Raw genomic sequence first — 18,243 nt, 5'->3', positions numbered from 1 at the left:
GCCAGGGTCAGGACAAAATTAAGTAATCTCATTCCAAGACAAAGAACAAAGATAGCAGTTGTAAAACAGATACAGAGGGATAGAAGACACAACAAGTACCTCCCTGCCCATTATGGGAGATCGTGAACCCCACCCAGGATGGTGGCTCAAATCTACACTGTATCTACTTTCCCATAAAATTGTGGTTAATTTAACTTTTGTATATTATCACACTTTGTGCCCAGATCAATGATAATCCACACACACACAAAAAAAAAGGGTTCAATTCACAACTATCAAGTCTACATCTTATCAAAATTGATGCCCCCTTTGTCCCATCACCACCTATCATTACCATTAAATGTCATTTCGAGATCGTACCAGCCGACAAGACCTGCCAAATACCTTTCTGCTGTCTCCCTGGGTGTAAGTGATGTATTCAAGTTTTAATTGTTTTTGTTATTGACTATTTTATCTTATCTTACTAAAGGCTTAATATAGGAATTATCCTTTAAATGCCTTATACAATAGTTTATAATTACAGCATCTCATATAGCTTGCATTATATAATTCACAGACAGTTTTACACAACTAAAGAAGGGTTTTGAGCCCAAAAATGTTCTGTTTGGTATTTTGTTCTTTTTCGAAGTTGTTATATTGATTTTTATTCATTGTTGTACTTATAGGGTGAGAATGTTATCAGGACAGACGTAATAATCCGAAAAACTTGGACACAAATTCATGAAACAGCTTTGTGAGAAAAGGACAAGAAAGTTAACAAGGAATGTTTTGGGGGTTTTTCAGCCAACATACAAAACTAGTAATAATAATGATACTGTTTTTCTTAATTATTTGCTGTTGCCCACAGCTGGGTTTTTATTCAGAGTCTACCTCATTTTTAAAAAGTACACGTCTTACCGACACATTCATCTCCCAGGCCGTGTGCATCCAAGACCCAAACACCATAGGACATGTCTGAACATCGTAAGGAAAATCCGTTAGATCCAGGGGGCAGGTGCTGGACAGGCGCAAGGTGGGCACCCAGACCACTCCACCATCGGGTGTCACTGTCACCATTTCCTCGTACAAAGACTCGTGGGGATCCTGGTGGGCTCTATGAGAAAAAAACAAAACAAAGTGTGTCAAACTGTAAACCAGAGCTGCCAACTTCTCGTGACAGAAAGAGGAAGATTGGTTGCCAAAAAGAGGAAGATTCAAGACAAAAGAGGAAGATTCAAGGAACAAGAGGAAGATTCAAGACAAAAGAGGAAGATTCAAGGAAAAAGAGGAAGATTCAAGGAAAAAGAGGAAGATTCAAGGAAAAAGAGGAAGATTCAAGGAAAAAGAGGAAGATTCGAGGAAAAAGAGGAAGATTCAAGGAAAAAGAGGAAGATTCAAGAAAGTATGCGAAAAAAACAAAAATACTTACATTCCCTAAATTTGCAGGTTATCCATAAATGTCCATACACCCAAATCTGTTATAATAGCCACTCCTTTATCCTATCCATAAAATTGTCTCAAAGCGTACAATCAAGTGATTTATTAATGTTGTAATGGACAAAGTTTTGCGTTTTTATTTCCATTACAACAGTGAGCCCATGATTTGGGTTATCAGACCTGCAAATAAGTACATGTCAGACAGAACCATAAGCATTTGTGTGGCTATGTGGTCTTGCAGTTTGACACTCGCTTTCGGATTGGAAGGTCCTGGGTTCGAGCCTCGCTTGCGAATAGTTGAGTCCTTGGAAAAGACTCTTTACTCACATTCTCTCACCGTACTCAGGTGTAAAATGAGAACCTGGCTGTCAACAGTGTCGTCTCTGTCGGAAAAATTGTAATATCGCCTGACAGGCGCCATGTCTTGTACTATATGTTACGTGTTGCTGTTAGTCAGGCACCCTTTGTAAAGCACTTTGAGCACATTAAGTGGATATTGCGCTATATAAATGCTCTAGGTTTATACAGCGCAAAATCAAACTAAATGTGCCCAAAGCACTTAACAAGGGGTCCCCAACCAACAGCAACGCTTAACATGTAGGACGAGACACATTAAAACTCTTGAGAAAAGAAGAAAAAAAAAGAAAGAAATGATGGGGTTTAAAATAATAGTGAATTGTGACTCACACATTGTACAAGACAAGGTCAGGGATCCACAGTTTCTTGGCAGGAAGTCTGACAGTTTTTATCCCACCATATTCCGACTTGTTCCATCGGAGACGGGGATCTTGCCACATCTATTGGTTGAAATGTTCAACAAGTTATGGCAAAGAGGTGCGTTAAAATTTACAAATAGCAATAAAAATAGTTGTTAAATTGAGAGAAAACAAATTTGCAATATCGTGTGACAATTATCGTCTTTAATCAAGGATATGATAAGAGGATATGACAGCGTAAAAATCATACGGTATTCCTATTTTTTAAAATCACATTTATATCAATTATTGGAACAAAATGTTTAAAATTAAGAAACAGTATTGCAAATGAAACATCGAGCTGAATAAATTTTTTTTTCTTTCTACATTTGTACATAATGCTCTGCATTCACGGTCAAAATAAAACTCTCCTTTTTTTGACAGCAGTAAGGAATAAATCTGAATTCGTGGCTTCTATGAGTGACTTTTAAAGACTAAATAACAAATAAAATAATTTTAGAATATATGAACACCAAAACACAAGGCACAGAAGCTATTCAGATTCCCATGATCAGTTCAGATGATGAAATGTAGTGCCGCGCTGAGGACCGGTCCCACGGTCTTTTAGCTGTGAACCGTGGTCTGGTCCCAAAGAGGAAGACCGCCGGTGGTCCTCACTTCTTATCACCTTTCAACGGTCTGGCGCCATACTACTTCCCCAGCGATTCGTTGCCTCGGTCCTTTGCCTATCTTCCACCAATCACCACCCCCCTTTGCCATACACTAAACGACACAGACGACCATAGAGGCAGACGACCACCTCCCTCCACTCCGCAAACCGCCCTTTCGTGTGTGAGATGGGGGGAACAGGAGGCGCACGCCTTGGACGATTCCATTATACGGGGTAAATTTCAAAATTTACTACACCATAATGATCGCAATGACAATGATCTATGATGAAGGCATGACCCCTCTTCTCTAATGGGTTATTGTTTGAAATGTATGTGACTACTAAAGATGTGTGTGTGTGTGTGTGTGTGTGTGTGTGTGTGTGTGTGTGTGTGTCTCAAACCTAGCAAGTTGCAAGTCTGATTTTTTGTTTTCTTTTGTCCATCTCTTGTCGCCACTCCTTTCTATCGCATTGTTGTCATTTAAAATAATACAATAATATTAAAATTTCGTTTGGTGTTTTTACTAATCAAATAATATGAGTTTCATTAGTTTCTTCCTTCCAAAAAAACCAGTTATAACGTCTGTATTTTTAAAAGGTCCAATAGAATATTTGGGGACCCCGATAGCTCAGTTGATAGAGCACTCTCTTTATACGCAAAGGGCCAGAGATCGATCCCGGGTGCAGTCGAGTTTTTTTTCTGAATCCCTGTCTACTCAGCAGTGAATGGGTAGCTGGGTTTGTTAGATCTGGCGAAAAGTCACCATCGACCCCACTTATTACTTATTACTTATTACCGCATCCACCCCCTCTTATTATAACTTCACGTCTCTCTCTTACTCTTCAATGCTCGCTGCCCTCTCATGGTGTGTGTGTGTGTGTGTGTGGGGTGGGGGGGGGGGGGGGGGGGGGTAGGAGTTGCGTGTGTGTATAAACGCCACGAACAACTCGATCAACGCCTTGGGTGATTCCATTATCTCCGTTAATGGGGATAAATTTCAAATTTTATTCACGCTAAATTATCGAAGTAACAATGAAGTACTGTGATCAAATAAAGAAGGCATCACCCTCTTCTCTAATTAGGTTACAATTTGAAATGAGTGTGACTACTCCGTGGTGTTTACTCCTGTAGACCACGGTTTTCATCGTGTAGCGGTCTTTAACGGTTCAAGAATGAACGATCCCATGGTCCCAAAGGTCAAAACGGTCTCTCAAGAATGTTCAATGTCGAAAAGGACCGCCGGTCCTAGGACTGGTCCTTGCGGTTTTCATTTCCCAGGGACCGTAGGACCGTGGTCCTTAAGCTTGCCAAGGACCGCCTCGCACTAATGAAATGGACCAGGAAAAGAATGAAATGGACAGCAATTGGCAGGGAATGCGTGCTTAATGATGATTTTTGACAATCACAATATATAAATATACAATAATGTATAATTCACTGTAAAAAAGACTAAGAGTTAACTTATTCTTACCTGCACAATAAACATTGAAGAAGTGAAAGAGTCGGTGGCTTCATCCTGAAATAATAAATATTCAAATCATTTTTTATTATTAAAAGGGAAATTTTTAAAAAATCAAACTAATTATAATTAATTTATGCGGCTTTGTGATCTTGTGGTATGATACTTACCTTCGGACCAGGGGGATGAGGTGTGAGTCCCACTTTGAGAGATGTAAAGTTGAATGAGTCTTAAGAACAAGCTCTTTACTCATACTCAGGCGTAAAATAAGTAACTGACTATAAAAAGTGTCGTCTCTGTTGAAAAATAATTGGAGAATCGCCTAACAGGTGTCAAGTCTCATCCTACATGTTGGCGAGGGGCCCTGTGTTAAGAACTTTGAACACGTTAAGAGGATATTGCACTATATAAAAAATTTTTATTCTCTGTTGTCTTCTGGCACTTTTCTATTCACTTCATATCTTGTTGTTACCAACATAAGTGCCTGCTCCACTCGCTTTTCTGAATTAAAATTCACCCCATACACCGGAGCATACTCAATGTCTCAATCGTTTCTATGTTATATGTTTGTGTTGAGAATATTGGCTATTAAGCTTAACTGCTGGTCAAAATTATTCGCGATGGTGGTGTACGAACGAATCGGCGATCTCAAGAAGTGGGTGAGAGAGGGATCTAGTAATGACTTTGAGTTTGAAACGAATATTTTTGTGTTCGTGGATAGCTCACACGGTAGAGCCACGCTCTCACCTGCCAGGCGGAGTTGTCGTACCAATAAGGTCGCAGGTTCAAACCCCACCACCGCCGCGAAAAAATTTTTATTCTCTGTTGTCTTCTGGCACTTTTCTATTCACTTCATATCTTGTTATATAAATGCTCAAGTTTCTTTTTTCTTTAAAATTAAACATGTGCACTATTCTCCATTAAGGAGTTAAGAATTTCAACAATTATTTTGAAACCACCGATCCGACTTACCAGTCCTTCCACTCTGACAAATGTAAACTTGACAAAAACTGGCACAGCATCATTGGGGTTGAGCACGGGTCTCGTCTCTTTCACATAACCTTCCAGCAGGTTTGTGATCAGAATCTCCTCTTTCCACAGTTTGCGGGTTGCAACATTTTGGGCTTTTACTGTGGAATGTTTAGATAAAGAACAAACAAAACCATAACTTTCAGGAAATCCACACAAATAAGATTGAGTTTGTGACATAAGAAATTGAAAGAGAGAAAACAAATGGTTGCTAATTTGTCAAACCTACTTAATCTCGTTTTGTGGATAGGAAGATAGTAAAAGATTTAAAGAGAGAAAACAAATGGTTGCTAATTTGTCAAACCTACTTAATCTCGTTTTGTGGATAGGAAGATAGTAAAAGATTTATTGTAAAGAAAAAGCCATCGGTTATCCCTGGCAACATAAATCAATACTGACCGATGCTTGAAAACACACACACACTGGCCAAGGTAATTTAGTGGTCTGAGATAAAGCAAAAATATTTCGGTTTTTAGATTTCACAAAACAAAATTGGTTTATTGAAATTTCCACTATATGTTTAATGTTTCTAAAATTGTGACTTTTACTGTCACAAAAGAGGGAAATATTTATTTCAACGTAAGTGACAAGATAACTTGCTAGCTCTATGCTAAATGCCGCAATAACAGTTTCACCAACAAGAGTCAAGAGAGTGACTGGTCAGCTTTGGTCATTTCTGTATTCTGGTCATTGAAAATAAAAAATGTCACTAACATTATGCCCTGTTCATTGAAAACAAATATTGATTTTGTGCAACAGACAATTGAAACAACAAAATAAAATAATAAGAGAGAGAGAGAGAGAGAGAGAGAGAGAGAGAGAGAGAGAGAGAGAGAGAGAAGAGAGAGGGGGGCGGTTACTGTTAGTTTAGCTGAGTATGAGTATGAGTTCCACAACTACAACCTAGTGATAAATCGATGTCCTTGTATCTCACGCTATCATTAAATCATGATTCCACCCCCTTCCCCTTCCTGTACCGATATCACAGTCTGTTTTCTAACTTAAAATTTGTTATTGTTATAGAAGTCACAAAATATGAGTTTAGAGATGGCGATAACGACAGCCTTTGCCGTTGCAGCCTGCCCCAAGAGCCGCTGTCATTCGGGGTCTAGGTGGTCGTTACATTTCATTAGGCAGTCGATGAAGATCGATTAGCTAGACCTACCTAATCTCTAGACTAAACTTTTATCTTTGACTTAGAGTTTGAGTAGAGTTACTCATCAACTCAGTATCAGTACCACTGTCACTGTCAGTTCAGAGTTCAAAATCTGAGTCTGCTGAGTTGAGTTGTTCTTTGTTTCTTTACCTGATTTGATGCTTGTAAAATGAAGAAACAGACACAATAAACACAAACGAGGAGAAATCAATTCGCTGAAGGGCACTTTCATTTTAATGCATCTGATGAGTTCTGTGATCTTTTACTTTTATTTATGTAGCCCTTCAGTCTTTAGTGAAGAGACGAAACTGAAACATGATCTGCAGAGTTCATAAAACAAGGAAGCTATTTTCACAATCAATACTTTTGCTTTCTATTTTCAAGAGAAATTTTTGCATCGGATTCTCTCTTCATAGGCATTATTTGATTATTTTGAAATAAACTGATTATATTAGAGGCAATTGTTTTTCAAAAGTCTAATTTTTCTATGTTATTGATCATTTTGAGTTAAACACACCATTGTTTAAACATATATAAACAAGCTATTTTCAATAATAGTTTTTACATAGTTTTGTTTATGTAGCTACCTCTTTTTATCTTCAACCAAAAAGATTACCACGTCCACAAACGGAGACTGGAGACACAGCCCTCGACCCTACTTTTGTTTCCTCTTACGAATGTTAATATTGTAAACACTTTATGTATAAATAAGGACACAATTATATGGTAAGAAAAAGCCATCAATTTGTCACCTGTTTAGTCTAAATTCATTCCTTTTATTCATCAACAGGCGAAATTTTCCTATTCCCAAAATTTCATGGGAAGAGAAGGAATGGAACAACGCAAGTAAAAGCCAGCAGCCAGCATTCATAAGCCGCAGTGTAGCGCCGCAAAGTGTGCTAGGGCGAGTTGACTTGCGGCCACAAAGCATGTGGGGATTCGAACACGGTACCTTGTGGATTCGAAGCAAGGCCACTCTATCTCTAGAATAACTTTCAGCCTCTTTAAGAAAGAGCGTAACCTAAACCGGTACTTTTCTTCTTTTCTATTTTTTCTTCATCAACTTCATCGATATTTAGACGAAGCAGATTGGGATGGGGGTCGGGTGTGTGTGTGGGGGGGGGGGTAGGGGGTCAATTCACGCATTGTGGTGCCACGCAAAGTGACGTAGCCCATAAGCCTCAATTAGTCACATTGGTGAGCGGGAGAGGGCAGTGGAATCGTCATCTCAACATCACACCAAACAGTGCTCCTACTCCTACTTACTAGGACTTCAATAATTTCTGGGTTTAAAAAAAAAAAAAAGACTTCAATATTTCCTCTCATCTTGGCTACAAGTTAGAACAAGATAATCAAATTAAAAGATTGGTTTAGTTTACAAGATTTATTTATTGTCTCAAATCTGAAGAAAAAACTTTAAAATTCGTTTTGGGTCCATATACACAAATTTGCCATATTCGTGTCTCTATTGTCTTCTGGCATTTTCTACTCACTTCATTCCCTGTTATTATCAACATTAGTGCCTGCTTCACTCACTTTTCTGAATTGATATCACATATTTATCCTGAGCGGCTCTATTAGTAAAAAGTACCAGACAGTTTATACTATACTCTGCTTAATTAATGGACTAGAAAGTAGTATTAGCTCCGGAAAATGAAATTGGAAAATAATAATAATACAAATTTAACAATGAGAATGTTTCGACCACCATTTACAGTCATCACAAATATTATTTTCAGGAAAGAAAGAGGCAAAGGAAATGAATATGGAGTACAAATATAGAGAGATGCACCTTTTTAAAAAAAAATGATAAAAATAAAAATCTGATCCCTCTAAAAGCAACGAGTCCGTTTTCTCAACCTTCATCTGTGTCAGATTCTTTTCAATATGATATTTTGAGAAGGGATTTTTTTTTTTTTTTTTTTTGGTCAATTTTTGAACATCAATAAATCCGTCCAGAATTGAAGGGAAGTCTTGGAATTAATTTTTTTTTTTTAAAATTGAAAACGGCTTGCCATAAGGTAAAGTTGTCTTTTAGGCTATTTTCTGTGGTGTGACTCATTTTAAAAAAATGTTTAATTATATTTATGAGTAAAATATACATTGAGGGATAATGGAGCAAGGCAATATGTCTTGAAATTTCAACAAAGTGAATTTTCAAACTTATTGTGTTACTGGTTTCTCAGTGACCATTTTCTTGACTTTTTTGTAATTTCTCATGACATCACATCGTTGAGGATACCATTGAATGGTCATGATATAAGTTTTACCTTTCATTATCAAATGCTATTAGGTAAATGTCTAAAGGACCTTAACAGATGAAACAATACACTATACATTCAAAGAATCTTTACAAATGATCAATTTTTATTTTAAATGGCAACATTCTTTCACATTTTATTTTGATTTTTGCTTTTTCTGAATTATTCATCAGCTTATGTTAATGTTATGCTTTTTCTGAATTATTCATCAGCTTATGTTAATGTTATGCAAGCATGACGTCATCATTAGATGTTTTAAGACCTCCACTTATTTGGATTGGGAATCGATGTTACAGAACCACATCATCTAGAGGGGATGGGCGTAATCCAGAAGATGATGATTTTTATGATGATTACAGTGATGAAAGAGGTAAGATTTACAGTGTATGTTTATATAAACTTTCTCACTATCAAGCAGAATTGAAAACATGCTCTCCTATCTGAAAGTCAAAGATACATTTTTGGTGTTACCCCTCCGTCAATTTTATCATAGATTTCATATCTTGTTGTGGAGAAGGGCATTTTTAAAGCTCTTTAGACTCTTCTTAGAATTGACTCTAGAATTTCAGTCATCACTGATATGCCACTTAATAGATTTGGTTCATACAGTTTTATGTGAGATCTGGTGGAAAGTACTCTGCTTAGACTGGCGTCCTGGCTCTGAAGGACTGCTTTTTAGCATTCTGATATAAGACGAGATTGAAGTCATTCTCGAGCATTTACATCATAGAACTGTTGTGTTTCAACAGTTTTCCTTCTTCATCTCCTTCATGGGTGCCAGCAGGAAGAAGTGCTGAAGCCTGAAACTAAAATCTCAACACTTTGCCAAACCTGAAAATGTTCCTACTGAAAATGCGGCCTAAACTTTACTCTTATTTCGTCATTATTAAAACACTGAAACCGGAGGTATTTGACATCGAGATATCGCAAAACCAGAATTCCAGCATGAACCGGAAAATTGGCACCCATGACCTCCTTAAGGTTTGTATAAGGTGCTTCTGGAAAACAATTTATTTTCATTTTAACTCAAACATTCATTTAATTTTGTACCAGGTCAAAATGATATGACGTACTGTGATGAAGTGTGCGATGCCAAACTAAACATTGAAGAGACATCAAGAGGGTATCGGCTTGTCATGGCAGTCGCAAGTCCGCTTTATAAATACATCATAGGCAAGAAAGGAGAGACAAAGAAACGCATTGAGACAGAAAGTAGAACACAGATCAAGATTCCCAGACAAGGAGAAAGGAGGGAAGAAGTTGGTAAGTCAATGGAATTGTCCTGGGCAGGTATTATTGTATTCCGCTTTATTTCAATGCTCCTGTAAAGTGCTTCGAGCATTTTCTTGTGAAATGGTAGAGCGCTCAACAAATGCAATGCATTGTTATTATTATTATTATTATTATTATTATTATTATTATCATCATCATCATCATCATCATCATCATCATCATCATCATCATCATCATCATCATCATCATCATCATCATCATCATTATTATATTATATTTCCATTCAGGATCAATAAAGTATATCTTATCTTATCATTATCATCATCATTATTATTATTATTATTATTATTATTATTATTATTATTATTATTATTATTATTATTAATTTACAAAAGATATTGACCATTTAGCTATTAAAAAGTCAATCACCACTGATTTTTAAAGATCCCACCACTCAAATTAACAGACCCAATAATCTTTTCTCTATCCACAGTGATCCTTGGACACGACAAGAAAGGCATTGCATCTGCCAAGACTCGCATTGATCTGTTGATAGATTCTGCTCGTCAGAAAGAACAATTCACCCATTTCCTTTCCATCCCTGTGAACACAGAGGAGATATTTATGGCCTTCGATGATTTCAAATTTCAAGTTTTAAATAAATGTGATGGAGTGAGTGAAGAGTTTTTTACTTTAAAATGTTTTAAATATTACACGATGAAATGTTTATTACTGACATACACATATTTATGTATTTGCAGGTCTGATAATGTGATGCATTTTTGGGCTTGTTTTAATACTGTTGTAATGGACAATTTTACAGAGGTTTGAGAGTATTTCCATTACAACAACTAGCCATAACCATTTTAGTTATCGGACTTGAAAACAATTAGATGTCGTTTATAACAAAAACATTTCACTGCGTTATATAAAAAAATTTAAGTCGGCATGTCAAAATTCCTTAAGTAGTAGGCACAAATTTATTACTCCATTTTTTGTTCTGATTACTAATCCTTTATGGCCACATTATTTCTTATTTCTTGATTAGTTCTCCTTCAATGCTGCTGATAAGCATCCAATTTTCAACTGTATTTATTTCGTTTAGTAAAAATTGTATTTGTCTTTCTTTTCTTTAGATCACTAAAGTAAATTAAATATTTAGTCTCTCACATATGAAATACAAGCAGTTTAGCAATGAATTTTAAAAATGTTTTAAGGATTTTCATTTCTCTTCTGCTGTTTCAATCAGAGGATCCAGAACAGGAGTTACAGATTGATATGACATGACTCACTCAAATACACTCACTGGTCATTATTTTATTATGAGTTGAAATTTTTATCCATTCGTTTAGGATCATTATATCATATTGAAATATTTTTTCAGGATAGAGGACTGGATGCCTCGCTATTCCAAACGAGAGAAAAACTCCATCTGACTATAGGTACTTTGGTGTTACTCAATGATGCTGAAATTCAAGCGGCATCAGATCTTCTTACAGATTGTTATAAAGAGATCATCAAGTAAGTTCTGTTGTTACTGACTGTCGTGGAAGAAAAAGAATAAATTATTCTATAAATACCTAAGTGACAATAATTTTTAGAGGTTCCCTTTCAGACTTGTAGTTTTCTTCAAGAGAGGTTATTTTCATTAATATGGAAATTTTTGACACTGAGCTGTGTGACTAGGAAATTATTTTATGTCTTCCTTTGTAAATGTTAAGTTATGATGAGAGAGAAAAAAAACCCAATCATTTAGCTTGAGCAGTGATTTTTAAGAATCCATTCTCTTTTCATGAATGCAAATTGAATTAAATTGTCAACATCAATGTCAGCAATGATGAAATTTATATAAAGGAAAACTTTGTTTTAGTGCAATGATTGGACCTTAGTAGTGTAGGTGGTAGGCCTATAACGAGTAGGTTTATTATGAATTTGATAATAACATCCAATGGATCTTTTTAATCTTTTGGAATCTTCGTGTATTCAAGCACCATAATTCATTATATTATTTGGCACGTTCAATAATGCTTCATCAATTTCTTTTTTTCTTTTTTTCATATATTTTTTAATCAAATATACTTCAGTCCTCAAATTGGAGGTTTCTACATAACGAAGAAGGAAAAGAAGAAGAAGAAGAAGGGAAAGAAGGAGGAGGATATGGATGGAGGACACTTGCTTCAACGCAAAGGGGCCAAGATCGATCCTGGGACATTATTGATGACAGATCGATCCTGGGTGCAATCAAGATTTTATTCCTGTCCCTGTCCACCCAGCAGTGATTTGGGTCGCTGGGTCTGTTAGATCTGGTGGAATGTACTTTGCAATAGACTAGTGAACTATCCAAAGGGTAACAAGCATTTGCTTTTGTCCTTTTCACGCTAGAGGCCGTGGACCTAATGACTCTGAATGGCTGAAGGACTACTACTTATGTTAGATATGCAGATTTTCATTTTTTTGCTTTGCCTTTGCCTGATCTTTCTTTTCTCTATAATTCTATTCTTGTCTTTCGATTGCAGTCCAATATTAAAGAGACAGAGATTGGAGGTTCGAATCCAAGGCTTAGAGTACATGAACGATGACCCAGGGTCAGTGGATGTCCTCTATGCTAAAGTCCAAGCTGGAGATGACTGTGACAAGTAAGAAATTTGTGAAGTGACCGCTGATCATTTAAAAAAAAATTTTTTTTGAAAAACATCTTTACCTATTGCTAAACCAAGGTTAGTGCAGATTTTCTTTATTCTGAGCAGTGCATAGTTGAGTCCTTGGAAAACGCTCTTTACTCGCATTCTCTCACAGTACTCAGGTGTAAAATGAGTACCTGGCCATTAACAGTCTTGTCTCTGTTGAAAAAAATTGTACTTTTGCCTAACATATGTCTGCGTTGCTGTTGGCTTGGGACCCCTTGTAAAGTGCTTTAAGCACGTTTAGAGGAAAATGTGCTATATAACTGCTCTATCTAGTTTGTTTATTGTTGAACTACTTATAGTCCAGGTTTGTGCTTTAATATTTTTAAAAGTATAATGATGTTGCAATGATTAGCTTTCTTTATATTAACTGGAAATTAGATGATTATCCATAATGTATTTAAGTTATAGTTACACAAGTGTTAATTAACTTCTCATTCATCTTAATTGTTTCAGAGTCCATTGATATCTGATGTGTTCATTGTCATGTTTGACTGATCATAATGAAGTCAAAGGACTAAATAATGTTGACACTTGTTTAGAAATTAGTTTGTACACAAATATTGGACCTCTGATGTTACGAGGTCATCAGGATTGAATGTCAGGTTCTCTCGTTGAATACAAGATACTCTTACTCTTACTCATGATATCTAGTTTTAGAATAAAACCCCCCTGTCCATACAGCAGTGATTGGGTAGCTAGATCTGATGGATAGCACTTCGCAATAGACAAGCATCCTATCCAAAGGGTAGCAAGTAATTGCTAATGCTGGTTTCATGTTATAGAAACTGGGATAAACTCTGGCTCCATGGGATAAGAAAAAAATATCTACCTCACACAGGATCGATCTTGGTCCCTTTGCTCGTGAACCGAGTTCTCTATCAGCTGAGCTATTTGGATCCCTTAGGGAGTGGAATAGCTTTTTAAAATAAATATTTCTTTTTCAATACATATGCCTCATTGTCATATTTAAAATTGTACTTTTCCCACATTTCTCCAGACTTCAGATGCTGGCTGATCGACTAGTGGACAAATTTACAAATTGTGGTTTGATGCAGCGACAGCATGAGAGAGTCAAACTCCATGCAACTGTTATGAATACCTTGATGAGAAAAGATCCTTCCGGAACCACGGTTCCAAAGCAGTCAGCTGGCATGAAGACACGAGAGTCTTTTGATGCTTCTAATATACTCAAGGTACGCTGGGAAGCCCTATTTATTTTCTGTATTTCTAACCCACAACTATTGTTTATTTCTTAAAATATTGTGGCATGGCAGTTTTTTGCATCACTTGCAGCCGCAACGCAAAAAAAATCCCAAAATATCACTGATTTGCATTGTGGCCGAAAAATCTTCAATTTTTTTGCAAATTTTCGAGATTTTGCTAAGAAAAAAAAGGGGGGGGGGGGGGTGGGGGGGGGGGAGATTAATTTGATAGCTCGTGTGGAGCGTGAAAGATAATTTATCAATAGTAGTTCCTTTTTTACTATTTCATTTTCTTCCTTTTTACTGGTGCTGATATGACCTTAAATTTTTTGCAAGCACTGTGAAACCCTTAAAAACAAACATTTAAGAAAATTAATCGCAAATATTTTACAAATGTTGCTGTTTTTAGCTTGCAAAATTTGGGATTTTTTTTCTCTTCAAAAGCCGCCATATCAGAATATTATATTTTCTTCTGTCTTGTAATAATTGCAGATGTAACCAATTTCAACCAGGAGTTCAAGTCACGTCGTAGTTAAATAAATAGATAATTACATTTACATTTACAGTGCAGCATGGAAATCTTGAACAAGTCTGAACCAAGCCTAGTTGGTCGAGATTTCCATGTTGAGTATCTTACAAAAGCTATTAAGAAAAATGTGAGGGAGGGAAATGGGGTCGATTTTGGTAATGTCCCATTATAATGATGTCTGTCGTCAGTAACGTCCCATTATAATGATATCTGTCGTCAGTAACATCCCATTATAATGATATCTGTCATCAGTAACGTCCCATTATAATGATATCTGTCGTCAGTAACGTCCCATTATAATAATATCTGTCGTCAATAACGTCCCATTATAATATCTGTCATCAGTAACGTCCCATTATAATGATATCTGTCATCAGTAACGTCCCATTTTAATGATATCTGTCGTCAGTAACGTCCCATTATAATGATATCTGTCACCAGTAACATCCCATTATAATAATGATGATATCTGTCACCAGTAACATCCCATTATAATGATATCCGTCATCGTTAACATCCCATTATAATGATATCTGTCACCAGTAACATCCCATTATAATGATATCTGTCACCAGTAACATCCCATTATAATGATATCTGTCACCAGTAACATCCCATTATAATGATATCTGTCGTCAGTAACGTCCCATTATAATGATATGTCGTCAATCTGGTTTTCAAGCAATATAGTTATGTTTTCATTTTTTGTTGTTGTTGGCTGAAGAAGGGTTTTGAGCTAGGGACATTCCGTGTTTGGTATTGTGTTCTTTTTCTAAAGCTGTTATATATTCATTTTTGTTATTAATGTTCTCCAGTTAATAGTTGTGATTTAAAAAGAGGTCAGATTTATTGTCTTTCTGTCTTCAAAGCTTTGAGGTTTCCTTAAAAATTTCAAAGTGCTGTACTTGTACTCTCTATTTTTTCTTCTTCCACACAGATTTTGAAAAACTTTGATTTTGGTAAACTTCCCATTGACAAGATTCACCTGTCCCAACGCTATTCCACTACGACTGATGGATATTATAAACCTGCTGCAATATTAGACTTTTAACATTAGTCAGTCATTCTTACAGTGGAATCCGTACAAAGTCAACACTCATAAAGTCAACTTTTACTAAGTCAACATCTCTTTTTCATCCCAAATTTTCTGGGGCTTTTTTTTTGTTTATCTAAGTATGTTCTATTGATAATGGACAAAGTCAACCTTGTGTATAGTCTTCAATGGCTTGTATTCGCAAAAGGCCCCACAGGCCAATCACTGCGAATGTTCAGTTACAGTCAGTACAGTCCAATCAAAACAAGAAACAGTACAGATTACTTTGAAGAGCTAGTGCATTCAAAGCTGATTTGAAAGTTTCCAACCAATCTTTCTGGTCTACCGATGTTGCTTTATCAGGATTCCACTGTATTTATTTATTATATTTTAGACAATGTCAAAGTGACCAATTAGGGAGCAGGCACTGGTGTAAGATAAGTCTGAAAATGGTGTATACAACAGTGCCAGACAAAGCAGAAAGAAAAATACAGGAGAAAAAAACAAAACAAACAAAAAAACACCCCAATAATCAAGTTTATCTCGACCAGGGGTCAAACCTCAGACCTTCTGATCATTGGTCAGACATGCTACTATTGCCATGACAAACTGGTTATTTACGATGCCTAGTCAAGACAGGCTGATTATTTAGGACACATTTTATTTTATTTTCTTTCTGCTTTACCTTACCTGGCACTATTTCATACAACACCTTTTCAGATTTTTATATTTTACCTTATTTATTATGTGAAACTTGTCTTTTACCTATACTATAAGTATAAGGCTAATATCATTCATCCCCCCTCCTCATTTCATCACATATTTACTTAGGGCTACGCAGGCAGATTTTATTTGTGCATTAATCCAAATGCATGATAAAATAATTTTTTTAATACAAAAAAAGACACGAGCCCAATTTTATAACTTTTGTTGGTTCAAGTTGTGATTAAAAGTTACCACTTTGAAATAGACTATCATTATCATTGGCCAATAATTTTTGTTTTCTTTTTATTGTCTTTATCGATAAAATCGTTATGTAGATTTGAGCAAATGTCATACAAGAGCTTTATTTGCTTTAGGTTATAGCAGAAAAACCTGGACTTTGGTTTACTATGTGTATATAGGCCACCTGCCATCTACTACTTATGGAGTCCCGGGAGATTGTGAAATAAGATAATAATGAGTTGAAGATTATGCCACATATGTAAATAAAATAAAACATATTATATTGATATTGATAGAAAAAAGTCTGTCGTGTTCTTTATATATGTTCACTCAGTGTAACTTTATTGGATCAGGGCTGAACACCTGGGTGGGGATCCTGACCTCCCATAGTGGGCAGGGAGGTACATGCTGTGTCTTCTATCCCCCCAACCTGTTTTCCAATTGTTTCCTGTCGTCTTGGAATGAGATTACTTGGTTTTGTCCTGGCCCTGACTGGGAGGGAAACAGTCGAATGTATATAGTTTTGGAAGATGATATTTTTTTCCTTGTAAATCATCTCTCTGTTATGCATTGTATTATGTTTAGTTTACATATTATATTATTATTGTAAACATTTGAGTGTATTCCTCTTAGATGGGACCTGTGCTTGTGTTGGATGAGACTTTTAGGTGATCTCAAACTAAGTTCTTTGACGGTGTGCTCTTGGAATCTACATCTGTTCCCTATTTGAACCAATTCCCCTTTGTCTCACCTTTTCTTTTGTGCTTTAATTGTAATTCTTGAACTTTTTACTATCCCATTTTCTTCCTTTTTACTGATATGACCTTAATGTGTTGCAAGCACCATAAAACCCCTACAAACAACAACAAAAACAAACATATTGGATCAGGCGACTATCGTTACCAACAAAAGTGGGTGGGGGCTTTCAACCTCCCATTCAGACAGGGAGATCACTCATGCTGTTTTCTTTCTATGTCCCTAGCATCTTTTCCATGGTACCATGCTTTCTATCCCTGTCCTACCAAGGGTCCTTAGCAGATGATATAGTTGTTGTTATAATATATCATTTTCAATCCTATTTATTGATATGCAGGCTCGCTCATCTTTCTGATTTTGGCGGAATCTTTTCTTCAATTCCACGACTGCCTACAAAATTATTGTTAGTCGTATAATGAGTTTAGACTGAATTAAATTGGAGGTTCAGTATAAACCAAGATTTTGTTAAATTTCTACCGATTTTAGAACAATGGCAGATGAATTTTCCAAAGGGAGGTAATTCAACTTTTGACATTTGAAGGTGTAAGACCAAATTTTGATTTTTAAAATCTCGAATTCCCAGTTTGAAAGGCCCTGATTACACATGTGGTCTAGTGGTATGACACTCACTTTCGGATCGGAAGGTCCTGGGTTCGAGCCTTGCTTTCGGCGCATAGTTGAGTCCTTGGAAAAGGCTCTTTACTCACATTCTCTCACCGTACACAGGTGTAAAATGAGTACCTTGTCTTTGTCCGAAAAATTGTAATATCGCCTAACAGTACAGGCATCATGTCCCATCCTACATGTTAAATGTTGCTGTTGACCAGGGACCCCGTGTAAAGCACTTTGAGCACATTTAGTGGATATTGCGCTATATAAAGCTCAATTGTTTTGGGGTTTTTTGAAGCTCAATATATTTTATGTTGTCAGTATTTGAATGCAATCCAAATGGCAAGGATCATGTTTTAATGTATGCTTATATTTATATAGGACAGCATGGCTCAGCGGTTCAGTCTTTGCTTTGTACCCATGTTTTTAAGGGTTTTACGGAGCTTGCAACACATTAAGGTTATATCAGCGCCAGTAAAAAGGAAGAAAATGGGAAAGTAAAAAGTTCTAGAATTACAATAAAGCATCCAAGAAAAGGGAAGACAAAGGGGAATTGGTTCAA

At 36.3% G+C, this 18,243-nt stretch overlaps 2 protein-coding genes across 2 annotated transcripts; one reads left to right on the top strand and one right to left on the bottom strand.

Annotated features, from left to right (window-relative positions):
• Positions 1–897: 897 nt before the first annotated feature.
• On the bottom strand, positions 898–6,751 carry LOC144962018 (neuronal acetylcholine receptor subunit beta-3-like; the record flags this gene model as incomplete). The annotated part of the gene is made up of 5 exons (XM_078895012.1): positions 6,577–6,751; positions 5,214–5,371; positions 4,254–4,298; positions 2,104–2,213; positions 898–1,093 (listed from the first exon to the last, which is right to left on the bottom strand). Coding segments are annotated over exons 1-5 (591 nt in total), but the record flags the coding sequence as incomplete, so codon positions are not given.
• A 279-nt stretch (positions 6,752–7,030) lies between these two features.
• LOC144962019 (activating signal cointegrator 1 complex subunit 1-like) lies at positions 7,031–16,618 on the top strand. Its single transcript, XM_078895013.1, has 8 exons — positions 7,031–7,152; positions 8,900–9,057; positions 9,741–9,950; positions 10,414–10,592; positions 11,305–11,441; positions 12,437–12,556; positions 13,605–13,800; positions 15,276–16,618. The coding sequence occupies exons 2-8, from the start codon at positions 8,922–8,924 to the stop codon at positions 15,387–15,389; spliced, it is 1,092 nt and encodes a 363-aa protein (XP_078751139.1). The 5' UTR covers positions 7,031–7,152; positions 8,900–8,921; the 3' UTR covers positions 15,390–16,618.
• Positions 16,619–18,243: the final 1,625 nt, after the last annotated feature.

Source organism: Berghia stephanieae, unplaced genomic scaffold (genome assembly GCF_034508935.2).
Source record: "Berghia stephanieae isolate SIO BIC M18660-M18661 unplaced genomic scaffold, UCSD_Bste_1.3 scaffold539, whole genome shotgun sequence".
Lineage (NCBI taxonomy): Eukaryota > Metazoa > Mollusca > Gastropoda > Nudibranchia > Aeolidiidae > Berghia > Berghia stephanieae.
Note: the sequence above shows the minus strand (reverse complement) of the source record. Positions and strands in the feature narration are given on the sequence as shown.